Below are 19,111 nucleotides of genomic sequence, written 5' to 3'. Positions count from 1 at the left end.
ACAAGCAACATTTATTAGAAACAACATTTCTTCAGAAAGAGTGTCTTTGGAGTAAGCAACTTTTCTATAGCTAAAGTTATTTAGGCAATAGCAACTTTTCTAGAGAACAATCCAAACAAATTTTTTACTAAAAACTCTAACTCAAGCTATTTTCTTTCAAAATTTACAGAAGTATAACATTTTACTTTAAACTTAATTAAATTTTAATTAACATCATAATTTTAACACATTTTGCAAAAAATATAGTAAAAACAATCAACCAATAACGAAAAACAACAATTTGTTAATAACAACAAAAAAGTTTTAAAAAATAATTTCAAGTCAAAATAGGAAAAAAAAAACACTACTAACTGTTAAATGCGCTCTAAATATTTAATTACACTAATTAAATGGAGAAAATGTAACATATAAATACAGATATACAAATAAAAACAACTTCCAAAACAAAAAAATTTACATACAACAACTACAAAATTATCAGATCATTCAGTAAGTCAGTCACATTGTCGCTACTTGGACTTGGGACAGCTACCAAAAAACAAAAAAAAAAAAAAAAATACTCTTTACTTTACGCTCTGTGCCACCTTTTTGGCCGGCCACACTGAACAAATAGAAATTCCAACGTGCGAATGCATTGTGAATTCTGTCAATTAGCACCCTAAAAGATTTACTTATTTTTTTTGTTGTTTTTATTGTTGTAATACCTACAAGTATGTTTTGTCTGAACATATACAAGTATGAGATGTATCTATACAAATAAGTAAACAAAACTGTGATTATTTACTTTTAACAGACCAAGAAAATTTATGTACACAAATACATACACACATATCTATATATGTATATGTAATCTAGCCAAATAACAACAACATATTGTGAAAAGAAAAACCTTTAGTTAAAACCAATATAGAGTTAATAGATCCAATATATAGTTCATTTAACAGCAGCAACAAATTGTTGTAATAAAACTCACAGCAGAATTTAAAGGAGAACGAACGAACAAATCAACAAACCAACTCCAAATAGCAAATGTAACTGAACAACAACAAATCAGAAGGGTTGCTAATTTCATTAACACTTTAGTGTTTTCTGATTTTGTTTATTTAAACGGTGAAAATACGGAAGATACACAACTCCATACATATTTAATTACTTATTTAGGTTTTGGATTGTGGACCTGTATCTTCTTTAGTTAAAGTTTGTAACAGAGTTAGAGTTTTCTTTGTGTGAATTTAAAATAACATTAAACTGTTAGTTTTTCAGTTTCTTTTATTATTATGATGATTTTTTGATCCAGTTCTTTTATGTATATATTCTGTTAATTGTTTAAATAAATATTTATTAATTATACAAAAGAAAATATATGTATATTTTTATCTATTATTATGTTAATATTTTAAAGGAAAATGTTAGAAATAAAGTAGACTTGATCCCTTTAATGAATTTATATATTTTTTAATAATATGAAAAGAAATATGTGTGTAGCTTTGGGTTATATCTTCTTTAGAACTGTTTCTTATTAACTCCTCTTTAATGTCTTTTATGAAATTGATATGGTAAGGAAGGTATTTGAAAATTAAGTGAATTGAAATTAAATCATTAAATACTTGTTAACAAAGCGGTAAAGGGATATTCCCCCTTTCTAGTCTAATCTAGTCTATAGTCTAGTCTATAGTCTAGTCTATAGTCTAGTCTATAGTCTAGTCTATAGTCTAGTCTATAGTCTAGTCTATAGTCTAGTCTATAGTCTAGTCTATAGTCTAGTCTATAGTCTAGTCTATAGTCTAGTCTATAGTCTAGTCTATAGTCTAGTCTATAGTCTAGTCTATAGTCTAGTCTATAGTCTAGTCTATAGTCTAGTCTATAGTATAGTCTATAGTCTAGTCTATAGTTATCAATCATAATAAAATTTAAATTCATATGTTTTTTTTTGGCAATAAAAATCAAACCTAATGATATAATAAATAAAATACATTATGCAGTGTTAAAATGTTATTTTTATTTCAGCTTAACAACAATAAAGATAAAAAACTAAAAGCTGCTACAAATATCGATTAGTAGCTAATAATAACACAGTCTAGCCATAGTTAAATTGAGCATAAAATTGTAAATTTAAAGCGTGCTGCAAACTTAATAGAGATCATCTATTTAAACTACTAATAACTATAAGTTAAAAAATAACTTAGATATACAACAAAAAAAGGAATTGTGATGATATGTATTCTGCAAAAATAATATTTATTTTATTGATTTAATATAAATTTTTAAAATTATTATTCGTGCTTGTGCGCTAAAACAAATATTTGTATCTCAGTCATACACTACTATTTATTATTGTTGTTGTTATTTTATTTGTTTATTTAAGTTAAAAATATCATTCATTTAAACTTATTAGCAACAAAAATAACAATAACATCGATCACCAACCATCTTTTTATTCTCACACATCGTGATCATCAAATATCACTGTCGTACGTACATACGATTGGCGCATTCCGAAATTTCTACTTTTTAATTGGTTTACACAAGTGTGTAACACATAGGGGTTTTAGATTTTATATAACTAGGATGTGATCTTATACATTTAGTATCAAGTACCAATACTATACTTTTAGTACCAAAAATTAATTGATACATTTTTCTTAAGATGATTAAATACTAAGTTATAATCTTTAACCCATTATTGATTAATTTCATATTAAAACAAAAACTTTTTAAAAATTTCACTAAATCTTTTCAACATTTTGTAGAAATAAATACCAAAAACCCTAAGACCAATTGTACATCAATTTTTCATCTCCGATTCATACATTATTAATGATTATTGGACAAACAAAAACACGATAAACATACATACCAACAAACTTCCATACATACGCATAAAATCATTGATGCGTGTGACACATTACAAACAACAACAACTGCGAATCTTTTTTTTATTTTCTCCCCAATAACTCCATCACAACTCATGAGGAGTTTTAACACAAACACCCAGAGAGAAAGACAAATGGACAGACATACAAACAGACAGACATCTTAAGACATTCCTACACACATAAATAAACAAGTTGTTCGTTTAGTAGTTTTTCATTCGTATGATTTTATTCGTGTTTTTTTTAACAGTGAATTGTTTGCGTTTAACTCTGGAACGTGTGTGAGAGTGAGTGAGTTTATTATTATTCAGTTTGTTGTTTTTGTTTTTTTTTTTCTTTTTTTGTATATCGGCGGCAGTCTTCGACCAATTAGTTGTTTGTTATGTATGTTTGTTTGATAAATTGTTGGAGCGTGTGTCTCTTGTCATGTTGTCATCATGACGACAGCAACGACGAAGACCAAGTCAATTGAAATTCATCAACTCAGAAAATAAGTCGAGTAAATATATGTATAAACGATCGGCTATTAGGGTGTCTTTCTTTAGTTAGTTGTTGTTGTTGGTAGATAAATAACTAAAATGGTAGCATATTGTGCTCATTTACTTCAATGTGGTCTTAACTTAAGATAAAGATTTTTAGTAGATTTTTAACAGAATACCCGATGATAAATTAAAAAAAAAATGGTTTGGGATTTAGATGATTTCTCCGTCAAAGAGTTTGAAAATGAATTAATTTTGGTTACATTTTTTCAAAGTTCCTCCATTGATCAAAAAAAATTGTAGGTTGAAAAGGACCACTTATGGAAAACAGTTTTTAACTGGCCTTAAAACATGCGGCCGAGCATTATCTTGTCCAGTAATTTTGCTGCTAAGAACGTTGCAAATCAATTGTTTCCGATTTATGTCAAAATAGATGGCGCTCTTTTAGCTTCTTATTCATTACAGAGGAAGTTAGGCAGAGATATTCGTATTTGTTGTCAGTAAATATCTTTCTATAGAAAATACTGTTATAAAGACACTTTTCTATAAAAAGAACGCAGATATTTTTTTTTAGAAAAAAATCCGGTATATAATAATTTTGCTAAAGAAACAACTGTTATACAGAAATTTTTCTGAAGAAAAAACTGTTATACGGTAATTTTACTATAGAAAAAAACTGTTTTTCTATGATTGTTATAAATATTTTTTTTTTCTACAAAAAAGTGATCTGCAAAAAATTTTCTATGGAAAAAAACTGTCAAAATAATAGCAAATAACTGTTATACAAGAAATATTATATATAAAAAACTGTTATACAGAATTTTTTCTGAAGAAAAAACTGTTATATAATAATTTGTCTATAATAAAAAGAACTGTAAAACTTTTCTCTTGACAAAATGTTAGGAAAAACGGTAACGTATATTATGCAAAAGATAAAACTGTTATACAGGACTTTTTCTGAAGCAAAATGTTTCTATAGGAAAAAACCTGAAAACTGTAAAAAATGTTAAACAATAATTTTCTATAGAAAAGTGTTCTACAGATCATGTTTATATAAAAAAACCGTTGTAATAGAAAATAAAAGTTGTAAAAGAAAAATCTTATATAAAATACTTTTATACAGATATTATTCTTAAAAAAAACTGTTATACAATAATTTTTCTGTCAATTATTTTTTCTTCATAATAAACTGTTATAAAAATTTATTTTCTATAGAAAACTGTTAAACTGATATATTTCAATAGAAAATTATTGTAGAATGTTTCTATAGAAAAGTTGTACACATATTATTTACAATAGAAAAGTGTGTTATAATAGAAAAATTATTTATGAAAAAACTGTTATACTGAAAATGTTTAATAGAAATGTTTAACTAAAAAATTATTTATGAAAATGTTTAATAGATTAAATATTATATACAAATAATTTCGATATCAAAAACTGTTATACAATATCGTTTTATGAATGTTATACAGAAATACATTTTCTTTAGAAAATTGTTATACAAAAAAATTATTTGAAAAATGTTTGAGTAGAAAAACTGTTATACAAAAACATTTTGTACATATGTATACATACATACATACATACATATGTATATACATACATACATATATATGTAAATCTATATAATAATTTTTATTGATTTGACTAATAGATTAAAAATATCTCAAAAATGTTGCTGTATGTTTAAATCTTTGAAATTTTGTCTTAAGGAATGTAAAATACAAGAAAAAATCAACTTTGATAGCCTACAAAATTATTACTTTTATAAACCATGGCTTAAAAATAAACAACAAAAAAACAGTCATGGGAACATTGTAAAAATGATGTATTGCCCAAAAGAAACAACAACAAAATATTGCCACAATTTGTATTTTTCATACTAATATTTTTTTCAAGATTTTATTAAAAACTTTCGCACGCAAATTAAAGCAATCATCGCCAAAAACAAAAACAACAGCAACCAACAAATAGCAAAAGTTGCAAACAACAGTAGCTAAAGACAGCGAAAAAAAAAAACAACAACAAATAACAATATGTAGTAAATATGCAAAAAAGCTAACCAATGCACGTACCAATACAATACAACATACAAACAACATGAACTTGAGATTTACAAAATATTTTGCCCGGTAGCAAGAAAAAATTAACCAAAAATAAAATGAAAAAATTGAATGATGAAATATAAGTGAACAGCAGCAGCAAGCCAACAATCGCCACATAAGGCAAGAAAGAGCTAAACTAACCAAACCGTTATTAAGAATATTGTATACTTTATGCAGACCACAAAAATCAAACCAAAAAAGAAAAATAAAATTAAGCTACAGATTATGTGTGCAACGAAGCGCCGATCAATATCACGCGTAAACGTTCATTTTTTTACCACGCTTTTCTTGTTTTTGTTGCAGTTGTTGTTGCTATTGTTCTTTAACTTTAAGGCAAAAATGAGAGAAATTGTTAGTCTTGTGCTTTTTTTTGTTTTGATTTTGTTAGCATTTCATTGCCATCACACACTTGGTGTTTCCCAAGAACAGCGCTCATAAATCCATAAACTTCATTATGCTCCAAAAGCTATAAAATTCCAACTCAATACCGGTAGCAAGCCAACACAGCTAAAGTTAATTGACCACCATCAACTAATACTAGCAAACACTGCTCTGTATAGTTGTTGAAAACCCCAAAAAATAAAAGAAGAACTGACACAGACAGTGGCAACTATATAGATCTGCAGCAGTGAAAAAAGTGTGAGAGTTTGTCAGTGGCTAAGAGATAAAAATAAAAACAAAAAAATATTCTAAATACAAAATTTCTTTTAAAGTTTCAGCAGTAGCTTTATGTTGCAGAACAAAATATTTTGTTAACTATTGGTTGCTTGCTGCCTTTACAGCGGTTGTCGTTGGCTGATATGTAGCTGTTTTTGCATACGGCTTTCTGTTGCTGTTGTTGTTTTTTATTACCACCAACCTGGCCGAGTGTTTGAGTGATACATCTCGTTTGTGGCAATACAGCAAAACTTTCCAAAAGCCCACAAACAACATGTTGATCCTCATAATGAAGATCCCTGATGATGATGACGTCGATATTGCTACCAGTGTTACGCGTTGGTTTTTTTATTATTAATTTTTGTTGTTGCTGTTGTAGTTTATGAAAAATTATGTGTATTTTTGTGTTTTTGAAAGCAATAAAACTCCTCAATGTGCTAACTAAGGCACATAGAAGGGAAATAATAGATAGAAGGGAAATAATAGGACTTAAGAAATAATATATAAACGATCATGGTACAATGAGAGTATCGGATAGAAAGATAGATAGATAGATAGATAGATAGATAGATAGATAGATAGATAGATAGATAGATAGATAGATAGATAGATAGATAGATAGATAGATAGATAGATAGATAGATAGATAGATAGATAGATAGATAGATAGATAGATAGATAGATAGATAGATAGATAGATAGATAGATAGATAGATAGATAGATAGATAGATAGATAGATAGATAGATAGATAGATAGATAGATAGATAGATAGATAGATAGATAGATAGATAGATAGAATGTATGTTAGTTAGTTAGTACGTTGGGTAGTTAATTAGTTAGTTAGTTAGTTAGTTAGTTAGTTAGTTAGTTAGTTAGTTAGTTAGTTAGTTAGTTAGTTATTTAGTTAGTTAGTTAGTTAGTTAGTTAGTTAGTTAGTTAGATCTAAACAGCTAGGTCACTATCGGGCCAGTTATTCGTTTGTCTCTGGCACAAAATTCATTTTAATCAGTTTCAAAGGTTGGTCCACTTGTCAATTGTGGTTTTCTTCTCTTCACCGAATCAAAACCATAATTTTCTAAAACATAACTTCCCTTTCCCTTTTGCTAAAATATTTGATTGCATTGGATTTGAACATAAACTCAATAATGGACTAAAACATCTTGGCAAAGAGCATCATTCATCCTAACAACTAAACAAAATGATAATGAAAACTATGATGATGAGTTGAGTTTATTAATACTCACAATTGTGGTTAACAATTTTTCACTGGAAATTACAAAAATTCTGAGAATTTCTCTAAATTTTTACGCTTAAAAACTAATGAAACGTAATCAAGAGGAATGTGGAAAAAGAAAACTACTCAGCAACTATAAATAAAACAAGATAACTTGCACTATTTCTTAAAAAAAGAAATCATAGAAATCGAAGTACATAGTTGATTCTCTTAGCCAAGCGAAGTTGTAAAATCAATATTGTAATGCACTTGGTAACACATAAACAAATTATATTTTTACATTTTTTTATAGAAATTCCCCACACAAAAATTATGAATTTGTAGCGTGGGAAAAGTGTAAATAAAACTCATTATAAAAGAAATAAACCAAAAATTATAAGAAAATGGAAAAAATACCAAGAGGAATCCCAGAAAGCAGCTACTTTAACGCATAAAAGAAGAGTTAGTTGTTGCAAGTTGTACTGCGGGTATTCATAGCTGCTACTTAACTGCACAAAAGCAAAAAAAGAACAAAATCTTTCGAAAAAAAACATACACAATGTGCAACAAATATATAAATCCCATCATCAAAACCACCCAAAGGCTTTAATAATACCAAAACTAAAAAAAAACTTTAAAACTCAACTGGAACGTAGAAAGAAAAAAAAAATAAAAGAAGCTGGCTCTTTTATTGTTCATATGGAATTCTATGTATTGTTTTTTTATATTTTTGTAAAACAAAAACAAAAAAATCTACTTTTTGGCTTAAAACAATGCTGCTTGCGAATTTTTGTGATACATCAATGTTTTGGGATTTTTTTATTTTTTTGTATTTCTCTTTAAATTGTACTCGAACTGATGAGGCCAGACGCCAGCGTTGATACCTCCCTCTATTTTTTAGTCAGACATTAAGTAACAAAATACAAGACAACCGAATTTAACTTTAAACTGAGGGCATTGTTTTATGCATTTAAAATAAGGTTGCCAGGTTGACTTAATTTTTTTGCATAAAAATATTCTTTTTTGGATCCCATTTTTTTAAGGATTTTTGTGGAAAAGCTTTTTAATGTTAAAGTTTTTTATAAAGATTTTCTGAAAAAGCTTTTTACAATAAAAGTATTTCTGAAAACATTTTTTTGGAAAAACACTTTACGAAAAGAAACAACTGAATTTAAATTAAAATATTCCTGATAAAGTTTTTTTTTTAAAGCTTTCTTGTGCTATATAAAATCTTTCAAAAGCATTTTGAAGTAATTTGCCGAAAAACATTTTTGAAAAAGATTTTCCTAAATAAGCTTTTTAATCTGAAAATGTTTTGTAAATATTTTATAATTTTTTTATATTAAAGCTTTTCTAAAAAAAAATTTTTATGATAAAAGCTTTTATAAAAATATGTTTTTGTATTAAAAGCTTTTCTAAAAAATCTTTCTTGTGCTAAAGCTTGTCATAAAAGCTTTTCTAAAAAAGTTTTTTGTGATAAGAGCTTTTCAAAAAAAGCTTTTTTTAAATAAGTTTTTTTTTTAAGAAAAGCTTTTATCACAAAAAAAGTTTTTGGAAAAGCTTTTATCACAAAAACATTTTTTGGAAAAGCTTTTATCACAAAAACATTTATTGGAAAAGCTTTTATCACAAAAACATTTTTTTTAAAGCTTTTATCATAAAGAATCTTTTTTTGGAAAATATTTACAAAACATTTTCAGATTAAAAAGCTTATTTAGAAAAATCCTTTTCAAAAATGTTTTTCGAGCAAATTACTTCAAAATGCTTTTGAAAGATTTTCCTCAAAAGCTTTTTAATAATGCTTCTCCTTACTGATATTTCTGAGTAGAAATCATAAACATATTTTCAGATTTTCTAATAAAAAAGGTGCTTTTTTAAAAAGCTTCACAAAAAACTCTTTTCTGAAACGAATTTGAAAGAAATTTTCTCAAAAAAAGCTTTACCCAAACAGCTGTTCATATAAAGAAGAGATTTTAAGACAAATTTTCATCTTAAAAAGGAGTTTTATTTCTCAGAAAAACTTGTATTAAATAAAAGCATTTACTTTAAAGCTTTTAATCTCTTTAGAGATTTATTAACATTTTTTAACAATAAAAATCTTTTTTTTAGAAAAGCTGGACTTTAATATCGTTTAACATCATTATGATTTAGGTCATTGAAGCTTTTTTCCAAAAAAGCTTTTATGTCATAGAAGCTTGTTCCAGAAAAGCTTTTATCTCATAGAACATTTTAATTTTTATTTTTACGGAAACCTCTTTGTATGAAAAAATCTTTTATTTCAAAAAAGTTATTTTGGAAAAGCTCAGGAAGCTGAAAACAAACTAGTTTAACAAAGTCACGAACATTCATGACTTCATTGGCACAAGTTCGTGTCTTAAATCTTTTATTTTCCTTCTATAGAATTTGTTATAAATCTAGAATATTGGCAATCCTGGCATCGATTGCTGCTATTCATTAACAATATTCATGATGTGTGAGTCTGTGTATGTGTTGAAGTTAAAAATGCTAAAGTACAAATGCTAATCCATACATTCACATACATATTTTTAACCCCAAAACAGTAGCCCCTTTAATATAATGATAAAATAAAATTAATACCTGCGAAATGTTTGGTTAAAAATTCAAAGGAATTCTCATTTTCTGCTGTTAAAACTTTTATGAATCATAAAATAAAATGCTTAGTGTAATTTACTACCAACTAGTACTTCTACGAATTTATTTTTTTCTTTAATAACTTTTCAATATAACAATTATTATTTCTTTTATTATTATTTTTCTAAAATTATAGGTTTGATGCCAACAAATCAACAAAAGGTGCCTCTAAACTGCGTAGAGATTTAATTAATGCTGAAATTGCCAATTTACGAGATCTTCTGCCTTTGCCACAATCAACGCGACAGCGTTTATCTCAACTGCAATTGATGGCTTTGGTGTGTGTGTATGTGCGCAAAGCGAATTATTTTCAACAAGGTAGGTCATAGACATATGTGTCTAAAGAATTTTAGTTTGGTAACTCTATGGGCTTGAGGGATTATATAATCAAATAATTTTTATTTTATTTAACATCTGTGAATTGTTTTATTTTCATCTCATTTTTTGTTTATTATCTTACTGCACTCGTATGGACACATGAAATTAGTTGAATTGCAATAGAAAATTGGATTGTTTGTTTTTAGTTTTGCAGCTCTTTTTAACAACTGAAAGTTAAGGGAAAGGACCACGTAATTTTATAGAACTTATAAAAAAAACTCTAAATAATACACTAAGAAAATATTTTAAAATAAATGAATTTTTCTTCATTAATTTCTAAGTGTATAAAACTTTTCTATTTTTTTAAATATTTTATAAAATTTTTGTTTATTTTTTCTTTTCTCAACCTATTTGCAACAAAGTTTTTTCTTTAAGTGTAATTGAAATTGCACGTAATTCTCTCTGTGTGTTGTTGTTTTTTTGCATTTGGTTTTTAGATAATTTCGAAAATTGTTCTACTCAAATTAATGTGTGGGATAAACAACAATAAAAAACTACGAAAAAATCATCTTGTTGTAAGTTTTTCAAATTAATGTTTGTTGTAATCTCGCTGTAATTCTAGATTTCCTAGTTTTATTACAACTCCACAAGTTTACAATCATTCATGTTGTAAATTCTATAATTTTTTATTCTTTTTTATTTTGTATTTCTTAAAATAAAAAAGAGATAAAATAATCCAATAGATTATAATAATTATATAAAATTAGTAAATGTTGGCACATTAAATAAATTAGTTAGTAAATTTATCCGACTTCACTATAAACTAATTGAAAATTTTCTTTGAAATAAATAACTATTATTAGAAAAAAAATGGTGGGAATATTAATACGAAAAAAAGGTTTTGCAAAACTATAGAAGAAAATACTTTGGGCTTTGACGTTTTCAAGAGAAATGAAAAGGAAAGTGGGACAATTATTGATTTCAAAAAAACATGTGTTTTAGGTTTTAAAGCTTAGAATGCTTTTAAATTAAATGTTTTTGGTGGAAAAATAATTTTAAATACATTTATGATAAATTTATTCGCTTTCACTTTCTGAAAAAATTTTCTGATATAAAATTATGTTTTCGTAAATTTACTACAAATATGTTTTCATTAAAAGTTTTATTGAAAAAGTTCCTTTTCGATATTAATTATGAGAAAAGTTTTTTTCTAAAGACTTTTGAAAAAAAAAACTTTTATGAGAACAGCATTTAGAAAATTTTTGATAAAACTGCTTTTGATATTAAAGCTTTTCAAAAAATTCTAAATTTTATGAAAACTTGTTTTCTGTGAAATGGAAAAAGGCTTTTTTGATAAAATTTTTAAGTTTTACTGATAAAAGCTTTTTGAAAAAAAATCAGAAATAAGGTTTTCGGGAAAAAAATAGAAAGTTTTTAAAAAACCCTTAGAGGTAATGGTTTTTCTTTAAAAACAGCTTTTTAAATAAAGCTTTTCTGTAGAAAAAAATATAAAATATTTTTAGAAAATTTCTGAAAAAGCTCAAAAGCTCTTTTCAAGAATAGCCATTACTTAAAAATATATTAAAAAAATCTTTTATTTAAACAACTTTTTCAGAAAATGGTTAAAAACTTTCATATCAAAAAGTGATTTTCGAAGGTTAATTTGAAAAAAGCTTTGAATGTTTGTTTCAAAAAGTTGTAATCTCAAAAAATCATAAAAAGCTTTTAATTTAAATTTTAACTAAACGAATATATTAAAAGATGATTTTTATAGGAAATGTGTTATAATAAAAAACTTTTTGAAACAAACATTCAAAGTTTTTGAAAAAAAAAATTTTTTTCAAATTAAACTTCGAAAGGCCCTTTTTGATATGAAAGTTTTTAACAGTTTTCTGATAAAGTTTTTTGAATAAAAGTTTTTTAAATAAAAGTTTTTTTAATATATTTGAAAGTGATGGCTATTCTAGAAAAGAGCTTTTGATAAGTCTGTAGTTGTTGAAACATTTTCTTAAACAAATTTTATTGGAATTAAAGCTTTTAGAAAAAGATGTTATATTGAGATAAGAGCTTTTATGAAATAGCTTTTTTGGGATACAAAGTTTTCTTGTAAAAATATGTGAAAAACTTTTGCTGAAAAAAGCTTTATTGAGATAAAAGCTTTTATAAAAAGTTTCATTGAGATAAAAACTTTTTTGAAAAATCTTGTTTTTTGAAAACGCTTAATAACTATTATGAGAAAACTAATGTCAAATTTTTGAATTCATCATTTATCTCTATAACTTGAGAGCTTAAAGCTTATAAATTGTAGTTCTTTTTGAAAAAATGTCAATATCATTTGCATGTTGCAAGCAATATATTTTTCTGAACCTGTATCATTCATACATTATGCAACATGCAAATTAAACACACTGTATTAGGCAATGTTTTACGAAATTTAATTTTAAAAAGTCTCACTATAATAAATTTGATTTTATAACAACTATTAAAGCGAAACATTTGTATTATTGTAAAACTATTAGAAACTGAAATTGTATAAGAAAATAAATAAATAAAACTAATAACAAGCGAAATAATTGAATTAAATAAACTTAGAAATAATATTCATGGCTGGGTCAGAACCTGTTGCCTCCATAAACAAAAAAATACATATTTACAAAGCATTGTATTATTCTGCTTTGTAGCTTTTTTTTTTAGCAGATGAGATGACAGCGAAGAGATAACAACTATAAATTAAAAAAAAACATTTCTAATAAACAAATGAATCATTGAAAATGTGTCATTGTCATAAGAATACTTTATACAGCGAATGGCAACGTTATACTGGTTCCAATATAAATTCACTCACTAACTGAAAACTGACTTATGAACTGACTTACAACCAGGCAGGCAGGCAGGCTGCTAAGGTGACTGTCTATCTATATGAATGAATGGTTGGATGAGGTAAACTAAAAACTCACTCACCAAGAATCCTCAGCAATACCAAAAAAAAAAAAATCATTTTTTTTTAAGTTATGGTTAACAAATACCAAGACAAACATATAAATCTATTTGAATTTACCGCATCAACAACACACCTTTTAACTTGAGTTGAGAAAAATCATTTTTTGTAAATTTTATTACAAATGAAAAGAAGACAAAAAAATATAATAGAATAGAATTACATTGAACTTGAATTAGCTGTAATTTCTGCAACTGATTATACCAAAATGTTATAAACATATAATTATCATTTCGTTGGGGTTTTCTCTAACAAAAACAACAACTACTACTATTAGAGGGTGCAATTTGTTAGATTTAAATGAAATGTTGTAGAGGTGCAGCAACAGCTGCTTTTAGCAGTTTGTGTATTCAAACTTACAGCTGTATAGCCAGTGCGAGTACCTAATAGTAAAAATCACTAACTTATTAAAATATTCCACTTATTATCAGTAATTTTTCTTACTATTTTGTTTTTTTTTTTTTTTTTTTTTATTTGAAAAAAAATTAACTTAAGATATTCATAGCAATTGTAAAATGTTAGCGTTTATTTTTTAATAAATCATTTTATATAGTGTTGAATGTTGGAAAAAAATGTGTAAAACCCGGTTGTTAGAAAAGCAAAAGAACTCGTCAATATGGAGGAGCAAATTAAATCCAAGTGATCATAGTCTTAAGATTAAATAAAACATTGAAATACAAAAGATTCTCGAAGACATTTAAGGAAACTGCAAAAATATTAATAAATTAATTTTATAATAGTTAGCGACATTATCGCCTAAATGAGCGACACCTTATTTGAAGTCAAAGTTAATGAACAAATTGTTTTTACTGAAAATTTATAATAACAGGTAATAATATTGCCAAATAATATAAGAGCGACAATTGTCGCCTATATAATTGTTGTATTATTGCTGCCCATTTACACGTAAACAATTTCATACTTCAACTTTTTCATTATTCTCGACAAGTATGAAATAGAACTTGTTATTTTGATTTCCGAAATAATAGACGACAACTTCACATTAGTTAGCGACACCTATTTGAAAACAATATTTCTTAATAAAAACATTGGCAATTTTCAAATATTAAAAACGATAATATCGCCAAAAATCTCTAGAGCGACAGTGTCGCCAATAAATTTTAAGGTGACAAAGTTCAATGTTTTCGTGTACAATGACATATCGTGTACAATCACATATCCGAAACTCTGTTTTTGAAGAAAACATAGTAAACTTGATCGTAAACTGATATTGAAATTGTCGCTCAACTTACAATTGTTTAAAAGATGTCATTTATGTATTTGTGATATGAAGAAAGTTAATGAACAACAACATTTAAAACGTTATCTCTAGTTTTATTACAATTGTAGTGTCATAAGGACATTGTCGCTTAGGTGTCGCCTAACATTGCATTCTTAAAGCAAATATATCTTTTAGAATAATTCATTTATATTTAAAAAAAATTAAAAATCAATATTTTCAGTTTTGTCGTTTATATAAAGTGGTGATTTTGTGAGCGACAACGTCACTAACAAATACCAAAGCGACATAGTTATACAACAAAGAGTTGTTGTTAAGAAATTCTTTTTATATTCAATGAGCTTTTACTTAAGACAACATTAAAAGCTTGTCGCCAAACTAGGTTAATGTTTTCGCTCAATTTGTAAAAAAAGAATGTATACGATATAGCGTTATTATTATTATTTTACTAATCGAACAAGTGAATAACACTTATCGCTTATCTTGCCATAAACTGATAAGAACGGTCGCTGGTCAATATATTTCGCAAGCGTTGGGCAGAAAGCAACAGTCATCAACAGAGAATAGCTGGCAAGACTGACACTAATCTTGGCTTAAACGCAAAAAGATTTAAAATCGAAAATTACGCTTAATAATTTCAGGCGACTAAGTTTTAACACAACAAGATTCCTTAGGTAAAACTGTGTTGCACTAGACTTTTTATCATTCGTTCTTAAAGTAGAGAAAAAATATAACAAACATTAAAAATTCTATCGCTCATTATTGTAGACAGAGTTAAAATGTCGCTTTAATTTTAAAAGTGTCGCTTTATTTTTTAAAACGCAAGATTTTTAACATTAGTACCCGTCTTGTCTTATGTAGGAAACAATCAATAAATACAAAAAAAATTTTTGCTTAATATGTCTTCAAAACAGCATTTGGTGTCGCTCAGCTTGTCGCCCAAATAAAAAGTCAATTTTTACACAACTTATATTTTTGCATGTTGTTGTAACCTCAAAATCCCACATAACCTTGTAAATTTACACTTGCATTGAAAACTACGAACGTTATAGCACCATGTGGTCAACTGGGTTATAAAAATGATGCTGACTTGTAGTTGTCAAAGTTTGCCGCTGTTGTAGCTTAAAGCTGTTGGAAAAAACAGTTGGTAGTTTATTTACTACCTCAATGCTCAATGTCCATTTATATTTAAATTCTATATAAAGTGTTTAGTTTTTTTTTTGCCTTTTTGTTTGTTTTTGCAATGACACCCGGGAAATTCTAATATCCGTGTTTAATTAATTTAAATAAATATAGTTTAGCTGATAATAAGCTAAGAAGTAATAAAATTTACATAAATTTAAAATGTTTTCAAAATTTCCAATTTCTATATCACTTTTAAAATTTATAAATCATTTTACAAAAATATCTATTACATAAACTTGACATTGTTTAATTTAGTTTTTTTTAATTTCAATCTACAAAAGATGACAACGCCAAGTGTCAAGATAAATTTGTATTTCTATGTGTTCTAAGCTTGAGAAGCGCCTTTTATGCCATTATTTAATGACGCACCTTTTCTTTAAACTATTCATTGCATTTTGATTTATTCTCTGTTTAAAAACACATAATTTCAGTTTTTTTTTTCTTCTTAGATAATCATCAAAAGCAATTAGTTCAACCTTACATTACATTTGTTATTATTATTTGTAACATCTTTTATTGACATCATAAGCAATTTTTTATTTATAATGAATTTATAATGGAGTTTTGTGTGTCATAGTGTTGCTTTCCCAGCCCTGAGAATCTAGAAATATTGAAAACACCTACGTTGTTATTTAAATTCTTTTCTTGTGTTGCTTTTTTCTGATGACAATGTTGTCAGTGAAATCTGGGAAATGAAAAACATATTTTTCTTATGAAAGGTGTGCCGCAGGGAAAAAATGAATAAGACATTTTTGGGATTTGCTCTAAATAGTAAATAAATTATCTATTGTTGTCGATTTTAATCAAAATAGAACGCAATGAATATGTTAGAAAATATATGTTAAGATTGACATAAAAGAAGAAATAAAAATGAAATAGAAATCAACTAATATGAACTAGACCTAAACTAGAACTGAACTGGAACTAAATTAGAACTGAACAAGAACTGAACTAGAACTGAACTAGAACTGAACTAGAACTGAACTAGAACTGAACTAGAACTGAACTAGAACTGAACTAGAACTGAACTAGAACTGAACTAGAACTGAACTAGAACTGAACTAGAACTGAACTAGAACTGAACTAGAACTGAACTAGAACTGAACTAGAACTGAACTAGAACTGAACTAGAACTGAACTAGAACTGAACTAGAACTGAACTAGAACTGAACTAGAAACTGAACTAGAACTGAACTAGAACTGAACTAGAACTGAACTAGAACTGAACTAGAACTGAACTAGAACTGAACTAACTGAACTAGAACTGAACTAGAACTGAACTAGAACTGAACTAGAACTGAACTAGAACTGAACTAGAACTGAACTAGAACTGAACTAGAAACTGAACTAGAACTGAACTAGAACTGAACTAGAACTGAACTAGAACTGAACTAGAACTGAACTAGAACTGAACTAGAACTGAACTAGAACTGAACTAGAACTGAACTAGAACTGAACTAGAACTGAACTAGAACTGAACTAGAACTGAACTAGAACTGAACTAGAACTGAACTAGAACTGAACTAGAACTGAACTAGAACTGAACTAGAACTGAACTAGAACTGAACTAGAACTGAACTAGAACTGAACTAGAACTGAACTAGAACTGAACTAGAACTGAACTAGAACTGAACTAGAACTGAACTAAAACTGAACTAGAACTGAACTAGAACTGAACTAGAACTGAACTAGAACTGAACTAGAACTGAACTAGAACTGAACTAGAACTGAACTAGAACTGAACTAGAACTAAACTAGAACTAAACTAGAACTGAACTAGAACTGCATTAGAACTAAACTAGAACTGAACTAGAACTGAACTAAAAAGAAAACATTAAATATCGTTCAACATAACAAACATATTGTACTTAGGTGACCTTAAATTATGCAACAGAAAACGTAAAGTTTTTTCAAGTTTGTGTCTTAAGTCTTTTGTTTCATATCACTTAACAGCTGGAATTTTAACTTAAACAGCAAACAGTTCCTATCAATTAAATTAGCATCATTATATCTAAACTTTATAAATAACAAAAACAAAAAACATATTTCCTATCAATTGAATGACTTTAAACCTACATTTAGTTTTTCTCTCTAGTTTGCTGTTACAACTAAGTTAGCCAACATGTGTGTCCCAGGCCAATTGAAAATTCAAAACCATACTTGACCAAAAAAAAAAAAAAAAAACACAGCTAACAGATAAACACTTGTCGTAATTTTACTACAACCTCTATGATTTTTTTTTAAAATACAATAACAACAGGTAAAAATTTCATGTAAGACAATGTTCTGCCAAATACTCGTTCCTTGTTGCTGCTGCTGTTGCTCTCTAACAGTGAATGTCAATTTTAACAATGCATTTATGAGTTGCTAAACGTCCGTTTAAATAGTTTTTGCTGTTGTTGTTATTGCTGCCTCAGTAACAACAACAAAAACACAATTACGTGTATTTGCTGTGTTGTACATAAAGAATATTTGTTCAATTGTATAAATGTGTTTAAAATTTATTTAAAAGTATTTCATATTGGGACTTTGACATTTTACCAATTGACAGTGTTTTTTTTTATAAATTCTCTCTAATGTTATTTTTTTTAAATATTGTTGTTGGGGTTGGACACTTGTGACAATGTTTTGTTTTTTTTTTTTTTTTTGTATTAATATATTTTGGATTGTTCTCCCACAATGGCATGTAGTATGACATATGGCAAAAAAATTAGAAAAAAATGGAAATATATAGTAATGAAAATATATGTACATAAAAATAGACAAACGTACAAGTATATAATTTTTTGTTTTTGTAAATTAAACATGATTCTAAACTATGTTGTTTTTAACTTAATTTAAAAACAGCGATTTAAAAGAGTGATTTTAAAAGAGAATTTGGCAGCAAAAGCTACTGAATTAGTTAAATTCTAGTATGGTTTTCATTCATTTATATTTTTCAATTCTAGTTCAGTTCTAGTTCAGTTCTAGTTCAGTTCTAGTTCAGTTCTAGTTCAGTTCTAGTTCAGTTCTAGTTCAGTTCTAGTTCAGTTCTAGTTCAGTTCTAGTTCAGTTCTAGTTCAGTTCTAGTTCAGTTCTAGTTCAGTTCTAGTTCAGTTCTAGTTCAGTTCTAGTTCAGTTCTAGTTCAGTTCTAGTTCAGTTCTAGTTCAGTTCTAGTTCAGTTCTAGTTCAGTTCTAGTTCAGTTCTAGTTCAGTTCTAGTTCAGTTCTAGTTCAGTTCTAGTTCAGTTCTAGTTCAGTTCTAGTTCAGTTCTAGTTCAGTTCTAGTTCAGTTCTAGTTCAGTTCTAGTTCAGTTCTAGTTCAGTTCTAGTTAAGTTCTAGTTCAGTTCTAGTTCAGTTCTAGTTCAGTTCTAGTTCAGTTCTAGTTCAGTTCTAGTTCAGTTCT

At 27.0% G+C, this 19,111-nt stretch overlaps 1 protein-coding gene across 1 annotated transcript in view; it reads left to right on the top strand.

Moving 5' to 3' along the window:
• LOC111677719 overlaps window positions 1-19,111 on the top strand; it is a 49,814-nt gene that overhangs the window by 15,581 nt on the left and 15,122 nt on the right. The window contains exon 3 of the mRNA XM_046949074.1: window positions 10,121-10,302. Within this exon, the coding sequence (XP_046805030.1) occupies window positions 10,121-10,302 (182 nt within the window). The remainder of the gene's footprint in view (window positions 1-10,120; window positions 10,303-19,111) is intronic.

This window comes from Lucilia cuprina, chromosome 4 (genome assembly GCF_022045245.1).
Source record: "Lucilia cuprina isolate Lc7/37 chromosome 4, ASM2204524v1, whole genome shotgun sequence".
Taxonomy (NCBI): domain Eukaryota; kingdom Metazoa; phylum Arthropoda; class Insecta; order Diptera; family Calliphoridae; genus Lucilia; species Lucilia cuprina.
The sequence above is the reverse complement of the archived record's forward strand: the minus strand, read 5'-3'. Positions and strand labels throughout refer to the sequence as shown.